Below are 18,612 nucleotides of genomic sequence, written 5' to 3' on the forward strand. Positions count from 1 at the left end.
CCATCCTGGCCCTGGAAAGTTAGAGGGTACCCCCCCAGACCCGAAATGAACCACTCCAGACAACAGCACTTCTCCGATTATAGCTTTTTCTCTTTTGTTTTCTTTTTTTATGAAAAAGATCACACAGAATTCGCCAACAAAATTCCAAAAGAAACTTAAAAAAAAAAAAAAAAAAAAAAAGGAAAACAGTCCCCCAAAAAACAAAACCGAAGTCTGGCTTTTCCTTCCCTTAAGATTGTCTGGACGAGGCCTCCCGTCCCCCTGGAAGGCGCAGGGGCTGGTAAGTGCTCTCGGGGCCGAGCGGGGGGAGCAGGGCCGCTGCGCCCGGCCGGCCCCCTCTCCCTCCCTCCGCCTCTGCTTTCCCTAACTGCTTCTCTGTTCTGGGGACGAGTACAGTACACCTGGGCCGGGTGGGGGGTGGGGTGGGTGTGCTCAGGACAAAGGAGGCCCGTGAAGCTGGGTGCTAGACACTCACAATCTAATAGGAAACAAAAAATAATATTCTGCACGTCAGAATGTGTTCGCTTTTTTTATAATTTCATAGCTATTTTTTCACAGTTTTAAAAAGTTTATATTTATATATATTTATATATATTTATCTTTATATATATAATTAAAAAGTTGACTCCATTTAAAGGCGTATGATACAGGGGCGGGGAGAGTCTCTTGTCTTGGTACAACAGAACTGTACAGGTTAGAGAGCCGCCGCTCCCTCCAGGCGGCCGGGGCCGGGGCTTCAGCACCATTGGGGTTGTGTGTAGTGTACGGGACCAGGCCGGGAGGAGTGGGTCTCCCCCGGGCCTCAGGGTGAGCAGCCTCCCCCAACCTGGCACCTGGCTCTTGCACCGGAGTCCAGGCCATCCTGAGAGGGCAGAGGCCGGGCTCCTGGCCGGAGCCCCGAGCAGCCCTGGCCTGGCCGGTGAGAGGGCAGGCGTCTGGCCCCCCCCCCACCCCATCTCACGGCTGGAGACTTGGGGTGCAGCTCCGTGCTGAGGGGGGCTGGGCCCTAAGAGGCCCCGGGGAGGGCCCTCAAGCAGCAGGAACCCCAGAGCGAGTGTCAGTTTGGTTCCTTGGAAACCCCCTCCCCGCTGCGTCCCTGCTGGGCCTTGGCCTCAGCCTGGAGGCGCTTGGGTCCTAAGTCCTGGGGGCCCCGCCCGGCCAAGTGCTTACAAGGTGCTGGAGGGGCGGCCCCAGCCCAGGGCCCAGCAGAGCCATACCCTGATAGCAGAGAGGAGCCCCGGCGGGAGGGGCGCCCGGGGGGGCGTTGGAGGGGGGCTGGGGACGTGTGCACACGCGTGCACGCACGTGCATGCATACAGGCACACACATGTACACACTCACGTACGCCGGGCCGTCCGAGGGCACACTTGCATGCACACAACCAACGCGCGTGGTCCCCGAGACGTGGCAGTGATGGTGAGGGGCCCCCGTCGGCGCTCGAGGCGCGAGGCAGCCGGCAGGGCGCGGGGCGCTCAGCAGAGCACGGGCACGCCGTCGGTGGAGAAGATCATGCCCGTGGTGGGCTCGTAGGTGCCCGCGAGGTAGTACAGACCCTCGCTGTCCTGGTACTTCTTGGTCTTGAGCATCTGCTCGTACTGCTCCAGGCCCACCACCAGGCACTTGTGCGACACGGTCTGCACGTCGTTCTCGTCCACGTGGGAGGACTGGTAGAGGGCGCGCTGCGGGCACGGCGGGCGGGCGTCAGGGCTGGGGGGCCCCTGAGGGCAGAGACAGAGAAAGACCCCTCCGCCCCACCCCCGAGAGGCCGAGGCCAGGGCTCAAACACAGAGCACAAGAGAGATCCGACAGACACACAGACCAACACAAAGGCCCGAAGGCCTAAGGGCCCCAAAGTGCAGGGAGACAGCGCAGCGACAGCACCAAGCCAGACACAGGGCTGGGGCTGGGGGCCCGGATGCACCCCGTCCATGCTGGGTGCGGAGAGCCTGTGGGGCTTGGCCTCCACCCCGAGTCCCTACCTCCATGAAGTCCTTCCTCTGGCTGGAGGCCCGCAGGGCAGCAGGGAGGCTGCGGCCGGACTTCTGGTCCCAGTGCTGCGTGTGGGACGGACAGAGGGAGGCTGTGAGCCCTGCGCAGCCCTGCCCGACCCCGGAGCCCAGACCCCTGGCCCCCACCTCTGGGCTGCTCAGCCCCCCCGCCTCACCTGGCCCTCGTGGAGGCGCTTGCCCGGGCTGGTCTCCTCGGGGTGGTAGAACCACTTGACGCGGACCACCATGTTGCTGCCCCACGACTCCCACATGCTCTGGATGCGGCCGATGTACGGCAGGTTGGGGCGGCCGGCGGACAGGAACACGGCGCAGTCCCCGATGCGGATCATCTCCTTGCCACGCACGATGGCCTTGTAGAAGAGCTTGCGGGCCTTGCCCTTCATGCCGCGGCGCTGCGGGACATGCTGTGGGTCAGGGGGCCCTGGCCGGCCCGCCCCCGTTCCCTGAGCTTGGGGCGCCCTGCAGCGGGGGCAGGCTGGGAGGGAGCCGACCCCCTGCTCGCTCTAGCTGGGGAGCCTTCCTCACCCCTCCGCACACGGAGCACCTGACGTGATCAACGCACCGCTAGGAGGGGCTTCTATTCCCTGTTCTGGAGCGGTGCTGGCACGGGCGCCTGGGAGGGCCCGCAAACCCCGTACCCACTGTCCAGGAGGCTCGTGCAGCCGTGCCCAGAGAAGGACAGTGAGCCCCATCAAGGGGACAGGGCAGGCTTCCAGCTCTAGCAGCATCCCACCCCCACAGCGATCACACAGTGAACCCCGTGACCGCCTTCAGGTCACCGGCTACACAGCCCCGTTCTTACACCCCCGCAGGCAGCGTGGGGCTGGGAGTCGGCCGCCCAGGTGGCCTGATCAGGTGCTGTCCTGGACCACATCCACCCCCCGGGGACATTCCTGACTAAGGTCAGCCCTGGGCCTGCATGATCCAGCACAAGGCACACATCCGCCAGGCTCCCAGAGCGTGCTGGGTTTCTCTTAGTCACTCAACAAACACTTCATAGACTGGCACAGAGACAGACATGCGGGTCCAAAGACGGAACACACCAAAACGCCAAAACCCACCACAGCCCCAAGTAGCTCTGGGGCAACCATCCCCCCACGGATCGGACCTCAGCAAAGCTAAGCCCCCCCACGGAAGCAGCGCGATCCCAAACTCAGATCTGAAACTCCCTCAGCCGGGGGACTCGGCCAGTTTGCCTGAACAGCGGAGACCGACACGCTCATTTCCAACCTGCTGCGGCATGCCCTTTTCCTACTTTTAATTCCTTGGACCCCAGTGGGAACAGACTTTCTCAGTGCCTTGTCACTGAACCCTATATAGGTCCTCAACACCGCTGAAGTTCTTCTCCGCTCAAGGCTGAAAATAAATTCGAGCTGAAGTGGGCAGCTACGGTTCCTACACCAACCTGTCTCTGGTAGCCACCAGGCTTCCCGCCACCTGTGGCCACTCCCTCCCTCCTCTGGCCACTAGGCTCCCCCCCCGGGGGGGGGCATCTACGACAAGGGTGGCCAAGTGTCCCTAGACCTGGGCAGCCAGCACCTGCTCCCTTCGATCACGGGTGGGCGGGCACCCGATGAGCCCCCACAGCGAAAGCTGCGCCTCCTGCTGGGGTCACATGCCCCCCGCCCCCCGAGGACAGCTAAGCACGAAGCCCACACCGAGAGTCTGTGGGGTTCTGAGAGCCCCTCTGCATGGTGCCTGGATGCCCGCCCTGGGCGCCCATCCCTGCCTGCTTCCTGGCCTGTGTTCCGCAGAGGGGCAGGTCTGGGCCCCACATCACACGCAGCACTGCTGGGGATGGGTGGGGAGGACGTGGCTTTGGACACCAGATCTGGGGCCACGAGCACAACGTGGGATCGCCTCGCACGGCTCATCCCAACACCCCCGGCCCCGCCCCGGGTCTCGGTGGACCGGAGGAGATGGGAGGCGGGGCCCACGGCGGCAGACACCTCCCCCCCGGCCCTCAGGTACCTGGGTGGGCTTGCCGAACCACTTCCAGAGCTGCCGGGCAGGCAGGAAGGCGGCGATCTTGGGCCGGTTCTCCACGGACGGCAGGCGCTGCCGCTTGGCCAGCTCCTTGGTGGTCGGGAGGTGGACGCCCTCCCTCTTCTTGGGTCGGCTCTTGGCCCCCGCCCCGGCCTGAGCCTTGGCAGGCAGGGGCTGCGGGGGCTGGGGCGGGGGCGCCTGGGGCGGGGGCGCGGGCGCCTTCTTGCCCGGGGAGTGGGCCGAGGAGCGCCCCTTGCCCGCCGGCTTGGGCGTCTTGCTGGGGAGAGCCGGGGCGGCGGACGGGCCGGCGGCGGGGGCGGGCGCCGCCTCGTCGTCGGAGCTGCAGGAGGAGTCGTCGGTGGTGGACGACGAGGACGACGACGAGGACGAGGACGACGAGGAGGAGGAGGACGACGACGACGACGACGACGACGAGGAGGAGGACGAGGACGACGACGAGGACGAGGACGAGGACGACGAGGACGAGGACGACGAGGAGGACGACGACGAGGACGAGGACGAGGAGGACGAGGACGAGGACGCCCGGGAGCTGGAGGCGCTGCAGTTCCGACCGCCGCCGCCCTGGGCCTCCTCCTCCCCCTCGGTCTCGGAGCTGCTGCTGCTGCTGCCGCCGCTGTCGCTGCTGCTGCCGCCGCTCTCCGACTCCTCGGCCCCGTCCTGCTCCGCCTGGCCCTTGTCCGGGCTCTTGGGGTGGCCCGAGCTCTCGAACTCGAGCCCGGCCCCGGGCTCCTGGGCCAGCTCGCCGTCCGCGGCCTTGGGCCGGGCAGCCTTGGGCTCGCCGCCGCCCGCGGCCGAGGGGTAGCCGCCCAGGGTCAGGAGGCCCTTGGGCTCCTGCCAGGCCCCCGCCCCCGTGTCCTCTCGCAGCAGCAGGGCCTCTTTGGCCTTCTTGCTTTTGGGCGACGTCACGCCCTCGTGGTCCAGCTTGACAAGCAGCTCGGCCTCCTCCCCAGGCCTCCGGGGGCCCTTGGGGGCCGCCTCCTCAGCAGCCCGCGCTTTCTTGGGCTTGGGCCGGGTGGCGGGCATGGTGATGGGCATGGCGACGAGGGGCGCGGGGGCCAGGACCGTGGTGGGGGCCGGCAGCTCCCCGAAGGGCTCGGGAGCCGGACAGCTGGTGAAGGTGGATGGTGCCGGGCTGGGCTGGGGGGGCGCTGGGCGGGCCTTGGGGGCTTTGGCCCGCTTGTCCGCAGATTCTGGGGGGCTCTTCTTGGAACTCGGGGTGCTGAGGGGCTCCAGGGCCAACGGGGTACTGGGGACCTCCTCTGTTGGGCCCCCCTCCTCCAGGACAGCAGCTCTATCTAGAAGAGAGAAGAAAAAAGCTTCTGTGAGGCTGGGGCCAGGGGCTTCCCGAACCAGAAAGCCCTGTTTCAAGCCCAGCCCTGTGTGCCCCCAAGCAGCGCCCAGTCTGGGCTCCGCAATCACTGTCATCCTATAGGTGGTGACCCCAATGTGGTCCCCAGCTGTCTTGGCTCCAAGCACTTGTCCCCGGATGCTGGAGTGAACCACCTGACTGAACCTCCACTCTGCCCCTAACAGACCAGTGTGCCTCCCAGGGCCTCGGTCTCCCAATCTGTCACACAGTCCAAGTACCCCAAGACCAAGTCCCCACAGAGGCATGTGGCCCGTGCCCACCCGTTCCCACACCTGCCCCTGGGCCTCGGCCAAGTCCGAGCTGGGACCGACATACCACTCTTGGCTTTGGTGCTGGGTTTCCGCCCACGCCCTCGTGCCTTGGCGCCGGGCTCCTCCGTCCCCAGGGTGCCACCATCTTTGCTGTCCCCAGTGTCTTTGCTGGTCTTCCGGCTGCGGCGCTTGGCACTTGGCACCAGGAGAGCTGGGGAGGGCTCCGCACCTGCAGGGCACACAGACGGGGGCTCAGGCCCAGGTCTCTGCTCTCCTGGCCACCCAAGTATTGTCTGTCGTGGGGGACAGGGGATGGACGACCCCGTGGCTGACCCCACGTGGCCTGCCTGCAGGGGCTGCACGGCTGGGGAGAGCGGCCCCATCTGCAGGGGTGCAGTCAGGTGTCTGCACGCACAGGAAGCTCCATGGGGCTCCTCAATGAACAGTGTGGGTGCAGCTGAGCCAAGAATGCCCCATCAAAAACACGGAGGAAGCTCAAAACCACTGAGCCCTAGAAGTCAGGGAGCCCGGCCAGGGGACCCGAGCTTCGTATCACACACAGGGCCGAGGCAGGAACTCCATGCTCTCGTGGACACCGGGAGCATGGAACATCCGGTACCAGTGACTGGCCTGGGGAGCCCGAGGAGCCCCTTCCTGATGCTGACTTGGGGAGCCCGACCTACGGCTCCTGCCACGGCCACCCTAAGGGTGTGAATGGTCCGAACGTGGCCAGAGCCCAGAGTCGGGCTCAGTGGGGAGCCAGGTGTGGACGTGAGGGTCACCCCCGCCCCATCCCTGGGCAGCAGAGCTGGCACTCACACTGGATCTTATAGTCAGGAGGCAGGAGACGGATGTGGGAGAGGGGGATCCTCCCCGTGTCCCCATCATCAAACTCCACGGTGATCAAATCCCCGTCATCCTCGAGGCCGAGCAAGCCTGTTGGCAGAGGGGCAGAGTGAGGAAGGCCCATGGACCCTGCTCTCTGAGGGGCACAGGGGGAGCAGACACCAGACAGTGAGCGGCCCTGGGCTTGACCTGTGCGAGTACAGGTCTACAGTGGTGCAGAATGTGAGCTTCAGGGCACATGGTCCCAGCAGGAGCCCGGGGTCAGGGGACCACAACACCGGACAGGCTAAGAATGTACACCTAGGGCACAGCAGAGCTGCTCCCATATGCAAAAGCCCCGCCAGACCCCAAGGACAGGGCCGTGGGCAGGGTGCCGGCCTGCAGCTGGTGCACCCCGGCTGCTGAGACCTGGGGTCCCCACAACACAGGTCTGTCCACACACAGTTTCCCATCTGCTTCCTAGGGACCAGCAGGGCCAAAAGGACAGCCTCCCAGGAGAGGCAGATGTGGACCAGAGAGGTCAAAGGGGAGGCCAAAGAGCGAGCACAGGAGCCCCTACGAGGAAGGAAGAGGGGCTCAGGAGACAAGGGAGCTGGAGAAGCCCCACAGGGAAACCGTAGATTCTCGGGGAAGTTTAAAAAAACGGTAACATGGATACAAGCAACAAGATATGAAACAAAATAATTTTTTTAAAAAACCATGAAGACAGGACACAAACGTTCAAAAAGGAAAGAAGAGATGAGGAGAGGGAAGGATTGATTCAGAAAATAAAAATCTCTTGGGAATTTCTCCCATGACAGCAGGAATTTCAGAAACTCAAGAGATCGGAAGGGCCAGAAGAGCGTGGTTAGCGGAGGGTCCTCCCCGGGAAGCGGAACAAACAGGGGAAGAAACAGACAACCAAGAAGAAAAAGCTAGAAGTGCCACCAGCAGCCCAACTCGGGAGTGCACGTCCCAGGGACCGGCTCACGGGGGCAGCGCCAGCGGCTGGGGACAGAGGACATCTGCTTCACGGAGCCCTCCGCCCCCAAGTCTCCAGCAATGCACACGCGCGCGCGCGCACACACACACACACACACACACACACACACACACACTTCCAGCGGACATCTGCTTCACGGAGCCCTCCGCCCCCAAGTCTCCAGCAATGCACACGCACGTGCGCACACGCACACACACACACACACACAATGGCCTGGTGCCCCTGAGGCGGGGGCAGAAAATCATTTCCAACCCAGGCCTGATGCCCAGCTCAGCCATATATCGAAGCACACACTGGAACGGCGATCAGGCGCGCACCTAGTGGAAGGATTTACCTCCCACAGGCTTTCTCAGAAAGCTACGCAGAGACTCTCCAGGAGAAATCCAATTCTCAGAGGGATGACTGGGGAGTCCCTAGAGTGACCCCACCGTGGCCCAGGGCACAGAAAACTCCGGGGGAGCTGAATCACGATGAACCGTGACCACTGAGACCTCCTGCCCAGCACTCCCACACCATCCCGTGTCTACACGGAAGCTAGATGGCCGCGGGCTGTCCTGTCCTGGGCAGCGGGTCGGGGGTAGTGTTTTTGGTAAGGTAATGGACATCCACACCCCCGTCTCCCGGCAGTGTGTGGGGTCTGCGATGGCTACGGGGCGTGCTGTTCCAGCTCCTATTACTTTCATCGGTCTAGCTCCCCAATCTCTTACTCTGCTAACAGCACCCCAACTGTCCGGGGGGCCACCATCCCCTCGTCAGTCCACATGTGGAATCAGAAAGCTAATGTCGCTCATGAGTGTTCCGGGTGAGACCCGCGACAGTCAGTGACACCCGTGTGACCCGAGCTCCATCCCAGGACTTAAATGGGGATCAGGGATCAAGAGGGCTCCCCCGATGGCAGGACCCCCGAGGGGCTGATGTGAAGCCAGAGGGCCCGAGGGCCTGAGGCTGTGGCCAGCCCAGAGGCCTGGTAAGTCACTCGCATCTGTGCCCACTGGGGTTGAGGCCCGACCGAATGGGGGAACGGGGGACACTGGGAAGACGCCGGGGGACCCACCTCGGACCACGGTGCCCGGGTACAGGCAGCGGTACTGCTGGCTCCAGTAAGCCGCGATCCTGGTCCCCTGCGGCAGGAAGCGGGTGGAGGCTGGCCTCACATCGTTGATCTGGAAAAACCAGGGACTGAGCACCGGGTCGACCAGGACCGGCCCCGGCCCCCACCCACCCCGCCGGCCGCCAGCCCGGCCCTCACCGCCTCCTGCAGCAGCTGCTCCAAACAGTAGATGTGGGGCCGGTTCCCACGTTCACCCTCCACTACCACACGGTATCTGCAAGGCCACAGCACGAGCGCGCTGATAGGACGGACCCCGTGGACCCTCCTGCCCGCCCCCAAGCGCCAGCTCTGCCTCCCAGACCTCCCAGGTGGGACACTGGAGCCTGGGGGGCTGTAGACACCCTGTATAAACCTAGGGCAAGTCTTTCCCCTCCTGGGTCTGTTTCCTCCCCTGGATGGAAAGGGGTTCCGGGTCCAAGAGAGGCCGGCACATCCCGGGGGCTTCCGGGGCCGTTCACCCAGCTCCGAGAAGCAAAGCCACCTGCCCCCAGGGGCCCGGCACCCTGGACATGGGACCAGCAGAGGGTCCTCAGGCCCTGAGCCCAGCGCCGCGACCCACGCAGCCCCCGGGGCCCCACTCACATGTCGGGAGAGTGCACCGTCTGCACGTGGCCCGCGTACAGCAGCTTGTCGTCCATGGGGATGAGCACGCGCAGGCCGTCCTTCAGCTCGTCCTTGTCGATGACGCAGGAGCGCGGGGCTGCAGGGGGGGCAGTGGCGAGGCAGGGCTGGAGCCGGGGGGCAGCCAGAGACCCACTCTCCCTGCCCCAAGCTCCCCTTCCCCCACCCCTGCAGGCTGTGTGTGTACACGCGTGCCCCCACCCGTGTGCCAGACAGGCCTTGTGCAGGGACACACGGCGGAGCCATGAGCAACTTCTCCTGTCCTGACCCAGGCCTCTGGAAAGCTTCCAAGCAGGGAGGAACCAGGCGTGACAGCCTGCTCATGCTGGCCCTCCTCTACCACGGCTGCTGGGGCCTGGGCGAGAAGCTCCAGGTCATTGTACCCCTGATGGGCTGGCTACCCCTTCAGCCAAACGTCCAGGACGTTCCACCGAGAATGTAACTGGTCCCGGCAGAAGCCAAACTCCAAACTTGCCAGCAAGGCTGTCAGCCCTCACTGGCCCCTTGAACCACCTCTGAGCCTGTTCTCATCCTGAAGCTGCCTCTGCCCTTCGGCTTGAAGGCCACCTGCTCCTGGCACCCCAAATCCAGATGCGCCTCAGTTTTCCGCCTCCAGACTGGGTCACACTGCTTCCGACACTCAGGCCCACTCTCCTGCCCCGTGGGACCCTGAGCCTGGCTCCACCCGGCTGCGACCAGGCTAGACAAGCCCGCACAGGTCACCGGGCCACACAGAATGGCCCACCCACCTGGCCATCGCCACCTGCACCCACGCCACAGCCTCATCGTGGGCGCGTGGACTGCCCACCCCTCCATGCCCAGCGTGGCCACGTGACTTCCTCTGGCCAGTGGCACAAGGGAGGAGCTCCCACTTGCCCTCGGGAGCCTCTGGCAGCACGGCCATCGCGCCGAGCAGTCCCTTGAGCCCTCCTGCTGCTGGAACGAGCCCAGCTGGCCCGCAGACAGGGGACGGCGGACACCTCCTGCCATCCACCACTGAGAGGCTGTCACACGCCACAGCGGACTCCCGGCTGGGCGGAAGGCCCACAGCCCTGCTCCTCCTCTCGCTCCCAGCTGCCCCACCCAACTCACATCCTCCGCCACCCCTCCGAGCCCCAGACCCCGGGGGGCCATGTGCCAGGCGTATGTCGCTTCCCGGCGACATCCTCCGGGCTCCCCACACTCCAGCCAGCAAGGCATGGCACAGGACTGCCCCCTGCTCCCTCCGCGCCTACGATTACCCGTCCGCACCCCTTCTCACCCATCCACACGCCACCCCACAACGTGCCCAACCCCACCCCATCTCCCTCAAACCACCCCGCCTCCGTCCGTGCTGCCCCACCGCGCTGCAGCCCACCACTGCTCACCAGGATCCTCACGGGGCCTCCCACCCAGACTCCCCGTCCCCCTTCTGGACCCCCCAAAATCCGTCCGCGACAAAGCAGTCAGGAAGCACTTTCCAAACCGCTCCAGCCGCACGGACTTAGACAAACTGACAGGGTCTTGTTTCCACAGGGCAAAGACCACACTCTCCCTGTGGCCTGCGAGACTCAGCCATCGGCCTCTGCGCCCCCCGACCCCGTGCCTCCCTCCCACCCCGTGAGCTCACCAAACCAGAGTCCAGCTGGCCTCTCTCAGTTCACCATGGACACCAGGCCCCCACTCAACCCCAGGCCCCCAGCCCGCCATCTCCCCAGATACCCTCCTGGGGCCCCCACAGAGCCCCCACGACCTTGCGGTACTCACCTGGAGTTAGCGGCCGCTCCACGGCCCCGCCGCGGGGCAGGTGCTCATCCTCGGAGAAGCTGGAGTCCTGGTTGGGCTCGAAGTCCTCCTCGGCAGCCATGCTCTCCATCAGCTTGCTCACGGCTCCCCCCTTCCCCCGATTCTGGGGACAGAGCACAGCAGGCCAGTGTCTGAGGACGCACCATCCCAAGCCCTGCTGCTTAGGACCCTCCCTAGACACCCAGGGTCACATGTCCGGCAGCAGGGACACCTGCCACAGGTGCAGCAGGGGTCCAGCTGGCCTCAGCCCACAGGCCCGAGGGAGGGCAAATTGGGGCCACACGTCGGATGGTCGAGCCCACAAGTGCTGCCGCAGCACCTTCAGACACAGTGGGTCTGAGGATGAACAGCCCAGCCAGGGACTGGAGGGCACGGGGGCTGGGCACACCCGGGCTCACCCGTCTGCAGGGGCCCATGGGGACCTCATTCTTGGGCACAGCAGGCCTTACCTCCTTCTTCACCTCTTTCCCTTTGGCCTTGGCCTTGCTCCTCTTGGCAGCGGCCGGGGAGCCGGTGTGGGGAGCCCGGGCGTCGGGGGGCAGGGCGGGAACACGGGGTGGGGGCAGCGCAGCCCCTGAGCCAGCCTCCTTCCCCTTCTTCTTCTGGGTGAGGAAGCATCACAGGTGCCATCAGAGGCCGCCCACCCCCGCCACTCACCCTCCAGGGAGAGGAACAAAACACCTCCCCTCCTTCCCACAAGCGTGTTTGTTCTTAATCCTAATTGTTTTATTACTACTATAAGTTACTTACTGTAAAAAGAAAAAAAAAGTACCCAAGTGCATGTAAGTGTAACTTCCTCTCCAGTGCAGCCCATCAACTCCACAGCACTAATTAGAATCACCAGTGGCTGCCTGGCACATCCTTCCAGAACCTTCCACCAGCTCGTACAACCACATAAACACACGGGCTATGCAGACACATCTGCACACACATGGTGTTCTTCTTCTTTTTTTAAACACAGAGGGGAATTTACCAAAAGTCCTGCCTTACAACTCCTCCTCCCCAAAGTTTATCTGATAAACACGGAGACTGCCTCACGTCAGCCGCTGCTCGTGTGTGTGTGTGTGTGTGTGTGTGTGTGTGTGTGTGTTGAGGGGGGGCGGAGTGCAGGTCATTTAACCCCCTGCAGCGATGGATGCACAGGGGTCTCCACTTCCAAGGGATGCCACAAAAACAGGACAATACAGGTGAGTTCCACAGGCACGTGCCAGAAGGAGCAGGCAAAACCCTTCCAACTACCTCTGGGGCACCCCAGCAGTGAGGGGAGAGCCAAGTCCAACACACTCCAAGCCCCCCCCAGGGATGGGGAGTGGGATGGGCTGCCCCTCCGCCCCCCACCACCCGTGCCCACGGTGTGGAAACCGGTCTCAGAGCACCGAGAGCACACCCGCCGGCTTCAGGCATCAGGCACCAGCACCCGGCTGTCCCGGGACCTTAGGGAAACACTGGCGCATCACAGATCCAGTTACAAGCTTTTAGGCCAGCGATGGCGGCGGAAAGAACAATGTGGGGGTACTTGATGCTAGAAGCCAGCTCAGGCTAAGGGTCTGCACGACCCAGGGGAGATGGGCAGGCGGCAGGATTGGGCGCAGTGGGGGTCACCTTTTTAAAAGACACATTCCTGAAACAACCAACTAAGATCATGGACCAGAGGATGTGGGAAATGAAGAAACATAAAGAGAGAATCCCGAGCGAATTCTAAAAAACCACTGCAGACGTCATGGCTTCCCAATAGACAAGTGATATCCACAGCACATGGCATTCTAAGGGACAGAGCAGATGTCGGTACGGGGACAGAAAGTATTCGGTGTGGCTCCCCACTTGCAGGGGGATGAGACAGAATTACATTTTCTTGCTTCGGATGCACGCCTTCACCGTTCACATTTCTGAAATCGGAAGGCATCCTGGGGATCGAAGGACCGTCTGTAATGTGGTTCTGTTGACTTTTCCCCCAAACATCTGTTTTAAGTAGCTCACCCCAAGATGACCGTCTCTGCAGCTGTGCATGCGGGGGTGGTGGGGGGGGTGGACAGCAAGACGGGCTCTGGGTGGACTTGTACTTTCTTCCTTTCCTGCAACCTCCACACCACAGTTCTAATCAGACAACACTGAAAACGGTTTCTTTCCCGCTGGCCAGAAAGTCCCTTCCTGGGAACCTTCTTTTTTTTAAGTAAGAAAAGAACTCCCGGGGAACCGGGGTGACCGGTCAGTTGAACATCCATCTGACTCTTGGTTTGGGATCAGGTTGCGATCTCAGGGTCCTGAGTTCGAGCCCCAAGTCGGGCTCTGTGCTCAGCAGGGAGTCTGCTTGGGATTCCCTCTCTGCCCCTCCCCCGCAAAATAAATAAATAAATAATGCTTTTAAGAAGGGTAAAATAAGGCTGATGGCAAACAGCAATGTACAAATCTCAGGATATGGAAGCGCATCTCCCAAAGCTACGAGCACTGGCTGGTCCTGGGGGGGGGGGGGGGCGGTTCCGCGGGCATCTCCGTCCTCCTTTGGTTAACAGTTCGCCTGCTCTGTTCCAGGCCTTCACTGTGCCATCAGAAGGCTGGGCTCAGTGAGCCCCTGCGCTCCTCCCCAACACAGGGTGCCACGTCCTGGCCAAGGACCCAGGGGCCAGTGTGGCCCAGGGGGTATTCAAAGCTCAGCCTGGGTGATCATTAGCAGCCATGACCTTGGCGAAAAGCAAAGCCACCTGTGAAGTCCAGTTAATACGCATAACCTGTTTCACAAGGTCTCGTGATACGCGAACGTGGGAAGAAATACAAACTTGGTCTCTGCCCCTGGCTCCTGATCCAGGGTTCCTAAGCCCCTTGGGACGTCCCGGATCATCGGAGCACCTTTTGTCCTGATGAGGAGACTGCGGGTTAGCCCCCCGCTAGCCTTGGGATGGGTGCCAGTTGCCAGCAACACCAAGCCAGGTGGAGGAGCCAGGAACTCTGAGTTCAACCCACACCCCCCACATCCACCGCAGAGGGGAGAGGGGAGAGGGTCCAGACACTGAGTTAATAATCCTGCCAAGTAAGTCCCCAAATAAAGCCTACGTGAGGGGTTCAGGGAGCTTCTGGGTCAGGAGCACCCGCAGAGGGCAGGAAGCGCCAGGTCCTCCCCTTCCCCGGGCCTCTCTCCCATCTGTGGCTGCACTGTATGCCTCCTCATCAACTGTCACAGTAAGGAAAGCGCCCCCCGGGTTCTGGACATCTCTCTGGGGAATCATCGACCCGGAGCTGCGGGTCCAGGGAGCCCCCGCTACATGGCCAGTGCTGCCGCCAGAAGCCAGGAGCCAAGCTGAAGCCCGGGACGGGCGTGAGAAGCGGGGCTGGGCTGGGGGGCAATCCGTGGGACGAGGCCCTCCGCCAACTCCAGGGAGTCTGTGCTGGAAGGGTCGTGAGCGGACAGCAGTTTCCCTTTGCTGGTAAAGGACGTACAAAGCAGTAAAGAGGTGAGAGGCCACCTGAGCCCTACGGCGGACCATCTGGTGAGACCACCACGAGAATGTTGTAGTATCCAGCACCTTCCCTCCAAGGCCTGGGGAAGGCTGACGGGGCTCAGGCCTCTGAGCACAATCACCGCCAAGGATCCAAGAACACTGCACCTGCCTCCCCGGCCCGTTACAGGAAATCAGTGCCAAGTCTCATCCCTCAACATGACATCTTGTAGAATGTCACCGTTATCCGAGAGATCACCCTCCATCGGGGTTGGGGATGGGGAGGCCGGAGTCAGAGGCCACTGCCGAGCTGCCAGCTGCTAGGCCTGAATGCAACCACACACATGGGCCATAACCCTGTCCTAGAGAGCTCAGAAAGGAAGCATCCTCCGGCTGGGGAGCCCAGGCAGACAATTCAGGAAGAATCCCGCGGGCGGTCGGGGGGAGCCACACGCCGCAGGAGGACCGACAGAGTCAGACTCTGTCTGCGGCACAATCAGCCACGTAGCACATGACCGTGACCGCAGAGACCCTGATCTATGGTTCAAGCTCCTCACGGGAGTGACGGCCCTTACTCCAACCCGGAGACGGGCACCCGTACCAGAGCCCTTGCTCGAGAAGCACGCCAGGTGCCTCCCTATCACAAGTGGGGGGTGGGGGGTTCGGCAGTGCTCTCCTTTGGGGTCCCTGCACCTCGCTCCCACAGGAGGGTGTTCCCCTGAGACGGGAGGGGAGGGAGCCCGCCCCTGTAAGGGAGGGGTGAGGCCAGGTCCCTTCCTGCCGCGTCCCACCCCCCAGGCCCTGCACTGAGCACCTACCTTCCTGGGGTCCTTCCTGTCCTTGGCACGGCTCGTGTCCTTGCGGGGGCTCAGCGGGCCACCCTTGCCGCAGCGGCTGGGCTTGGTGGCAGCAGGGGCGGCGCTGCTGGGGGCTGGGGCGGCGGCCGAGGCGTCATGCAGGAAGATGCGCTCACTCCGCCGCCGTGTCCACAGGTCATCGTCGCTGGCCTCGGGCCCCGCCTCAAAGCCGGGCTCCTTGGCGCCCCGCAGCTTGCGGGTCTTGCGCCCCTTCTCTGCCGCCAGCTTGGCCTTGTCGGGGCTGGTGGGACCAGGGCCCCGGGCGCTGGGTGCAGGGGAGGCCAGGGAGGGCCCGGGCTCCCCTAGTGCCTTCTTGGGCCGCAGCAGCCCGGTAGGCGACCGCTTCCGCACCTTGACCTCACTCTCCGAGTCCGTGTACTCGAACTCCGTGCCTGCATGCGGGACGAGGGCAGCGGCTGTGGACAGGGGCTCCCGGCACCCCCACTTCCCACCCACCCAGACACCCTGGCTGCCAGCAGAAGGCCATGGTCCCAACCTCCTCCAAGGGAGGCTTCTCATTTCCAGGAGAACCTGAGGCCCAGAGGAGGAGGAGGGGGAGGACTCACAGAGCCACAAGCCTCTGAGTGGCAGGCCCTGCTGGCCCACTGCTATCCCGAACTGCCCCCTCCCCCCACTGTGGCTGCCCAGACTCTGCTCCCTCCTCATCACCCCCCCAACCCCCACAAGAACATCATCAGGGACCATGAAGATTCCTGCTTGGCCCCACATGAGCTTCTCCTCTGCCTCCTATATGCCCCGTGGGAATCCCAGAAGCCAGGGCAGGCCAGAGAGGGCCTGACGCCCACAGGGAAGCAGCTGGAAAGCCCACATGAAATCCCCGAGGCCCACGGGGCCTCTCTCAGCTTCCCGGAGCCGCTTCTCAGAGATGGGAGGTCCCTAGCACCCACTCCCTTTTAGAGGAGAAGCCCTGCCAGAACTCATGCAGCCCTGGGGCCCGGCCCCCTCCTGTCACACCTGAGGTTCGGCCCTTCCCACAGACAAAGGGCAGGGCTCAATCCAGGCCCTGGAGCTGCTGGGCTCCTTGACACACAAACCTCTCCTGATGCCCCGCTGTTCTCCAGCCCTTCAAACCTGCACCTGAGCTACTGCTGGGCCCTGGACCGCCATGTCTCTCCGGGCCTCTACTTGGACACCTGCAGCCTCCTATCTGAGAAGGTCCACTTGGCACCCTGGGGAGTCCTCTGTCCACACTTCATCGCCACAGGCACACAGCCCACTGATCTGTCTAACCTGTCCTGCTCGGCCCCACAGAAACAGATCCCTAATTTCACTACCCCAGGCCTACTGACCCCAGGGCAGCTGGCAGCCTGCCCTCCAGGGCTCCTCTGGGAGGCCCAGCCCCATCACCCAACAGAGGCAGCCAGGGCAGTGGGCTGGGCTTCGAGGGGACACACTCCGTGGGAGGGAGCCGCCGGCAAAGCTTACCGATGCCACTCATTAATCTTTTGTTAACAGACTTCCCACTGCACAGGGAGGCAGCTGGGGGCTTTCATGGCTGATTAGGGGTGCAGGCCATAAAACGCAGGCTGGATTTCTGCTGTTGGGTGTAACGGAATGAGGCCCTGTCTCACGGCAGCCTCCGACAGAACCCCATTGGAAAACCTAGACCCCATCCAACACTGCAGGGACGCCACCTAGGGCACGGGACTGCCGGGTGGACAGGGCGGTGATGGACAGTGGACACGTGCTTGGAAGAGGGAAGCGGGACCGCATGAGTAAGGTTGGAGGTTAAATACTTGACGAGGCCAGTGGGGCAGCAAGAACGGTGCATGGTGGGGGTGGTGGCGTGTTCTCCGGAGGGCCCTGGGGTGGAGACAGGCAAGAAGCCCAGAGAGCAGGAGCACGTGCCCAGGCCTCAAGGCCGCATGGTGACACAGCAGGGAGTTGAGTCCGTGCCCTTGACTTCTACCCGGTGTCCTGTGCTCCTACCCCCTCCCCAAGAAATAAGGCAGTAAAGGAGGAACAGACCCGACAAAGCACTAGAGATATAAAACAGAAGGGTAAGACACAGAGAGACTAAAAGTCAAATGATGGAAAGGATATAAACCACACTAACAGCAACTGAAGAGCTGAACGTGCTCCACTAAGTATCAGACAAAACTGACCTTACAATAAAAACTGTTAGAGGAGAACATATTTAAATGATTAAATGGTCAGTCCCTTAGAAGATACAATTTATAAACAGAGATGAACGTAATCGGGAAGCATACAAAAAAAGATTACACACCATGACCAAGTGAAATTTATTCCAGGAACAGAAGGTTGCTTCGACATATAAGAAAATCAATGTAATGTACCATATTAATAAAGGACAAAAAACCACACAAACAACCTCAACGGACACAGAAGAAGTAACGGACAAAACCCAACACTCTTTCATGATAAAATCACTCAAACCAGGAACAGAAGGAAATGTTCTCAACCTGATAAAGACATCCATAAAAATTCACTGCTGACATGACGTTTAATGGTGAAAGAATGAATGTTCTTCCTCGACGATTAGAAGGCAAAGATACCTGTTCTTCCCACTCCTATTCGACATTATACAGAAGATTCTAACCTAGACAATTAGGTTAGGAAAATAAATAAAAGGTATACACATCTGAAAGGAAAAAATAAAACTATCTCTATTTGCAGATGACATGATCTTGTATTATAGAAACTACTACTAAAAACCTACTAGAACAAATGAGTTCAGCAAGATTGCAGGATACAAAATCGATATGCAAAAATCACCTCTATTTCTATACACTAGCAATGGACACTGCAAAGATGAATTCGATTTACAACAGCATCAAAAAATACTCACAAATTAAAATTAGTGCAAGACTTGTACAGTAAAAACTATAAACACTGCTGGAAAAAATTAAGCACATAAATAAAGGGAAAGACATCCCATGTTCATGGATCAAAAAATTTACACTGTTAAGATGCCAGTACTCCCCAATATGACCTATTTATTTAACACAATTCCTATTCATAATCCCTGTGGGCTTTTTTTGCAGGAATTCACAAGCTAATCATAAAATCCATATGGAATGCAAGGGTCTCGGAGGCAGAAAGACAGTCTTGAAAAAGAACAAGTATGGAGGACTCGTATTTTCCAATTGCAAAGCCTCCTACAAAGGAAGATTCCTGTGGTAATCTAGACTGTGCTGCTGGTCTAAGAACAGACATCTACACTGATGGACTAGAACAGAGGGTCTAGAAATGATCCTTCATATTTATGTTCTGTTGATCTTCCTTCCACTAGGGCACCCAGACCATTCAATGGGGAAAGAACTGACTTCTTAACACAAAGATTCGGGGACAATGCTGTCCA

The 18,612-nt window shown here is 61.1% G+C and overlaps 1 protein-coding gene across 6 annotated transcripts in view; it reads right to left on the reverse strand.

Annotated features, from left to right (window-relative positions):
* Nucleotides 1-1,364: 1,364 nt before the first annotated feature.
* Nucleotides 1,365-18,612, reverse strand: part of TNRC18 (trinucleotide repeat containing 18) — a 79,771-nt gene continuing 62,523 nt past the window's right edge. For 5 of the 6 annotated variants that reach the window (XM_032328452.1, XM_032328448.1, XM_032328449.1 and 2 more), the window contains 12 exons: nucleotides 15,231-15,661; nucleotides 11,431-11,583; nucleotides 10,943-11,084; nucleotides 9,158-9,275; nucleotides 8,714-8,789; nucleotides 8,519-8,627; nucleotides 6,456-6,572; nucleotides 5,701-5,865; nucleotides 3,981-5,311; nucleotides 2,165-2,401; nucleotides 1,980-2,054; nucleotides 1,473-1,679 (listed from right to left, as the gene is read on the reverse strand). In XM_032328452.1, coding sequence (XP_032184343.1) covers nucleotides 1,473-1,679; nucleotides 1,980-2,054; nucleotides 2,165-2,401; nucleotides 3,981-5,311; nucleotides 5,701-5,865; nucleotides 6,456-6,572; nucleotides 8,519-8,627; nucleotides 8,714-8,789; nucleotides 9,158-9,275; nucleotides 10,943-11,084; nucleotides 11,431-11,583; nucleotides 15,231-15,661 — 3,161 coding nt within the window. Of the gene's footprint in view, nucleotides 1,680-1,979; nucleotides 2,055-2,164; nucleotides 2,402-3,980; nucleotides 5,312-5,700; nucleotides 5,866-6,455; nucleotides 6,573-8,518; nucleotides 8,628-8,713; nucleotides 8,790-9,157; nucleotides 9,276-10,942; nucleotides 11,085-11,430; nucleotides 11,584-15,230; nucleotides 15,662-18,612 lie in introns of all 6 variants that reach the window. The other variant, XM_032328447.1, reaches the window with a different exon arrangement.

This window comes from Mustela erminea, chromosome 20 (genome assembly GCF_009829155.1).
Source record: "Mustela erminea isolate mMusErm1 chromosome 20, mMusErm1.Pri, whole genome shotgun sequence".
Classification (NCBI taxonomy): Eukaryota; Metazoa; Chordata; class Mammalia; order Carnivora; family Mustelidae; genus Mustela; species Mustela erminea.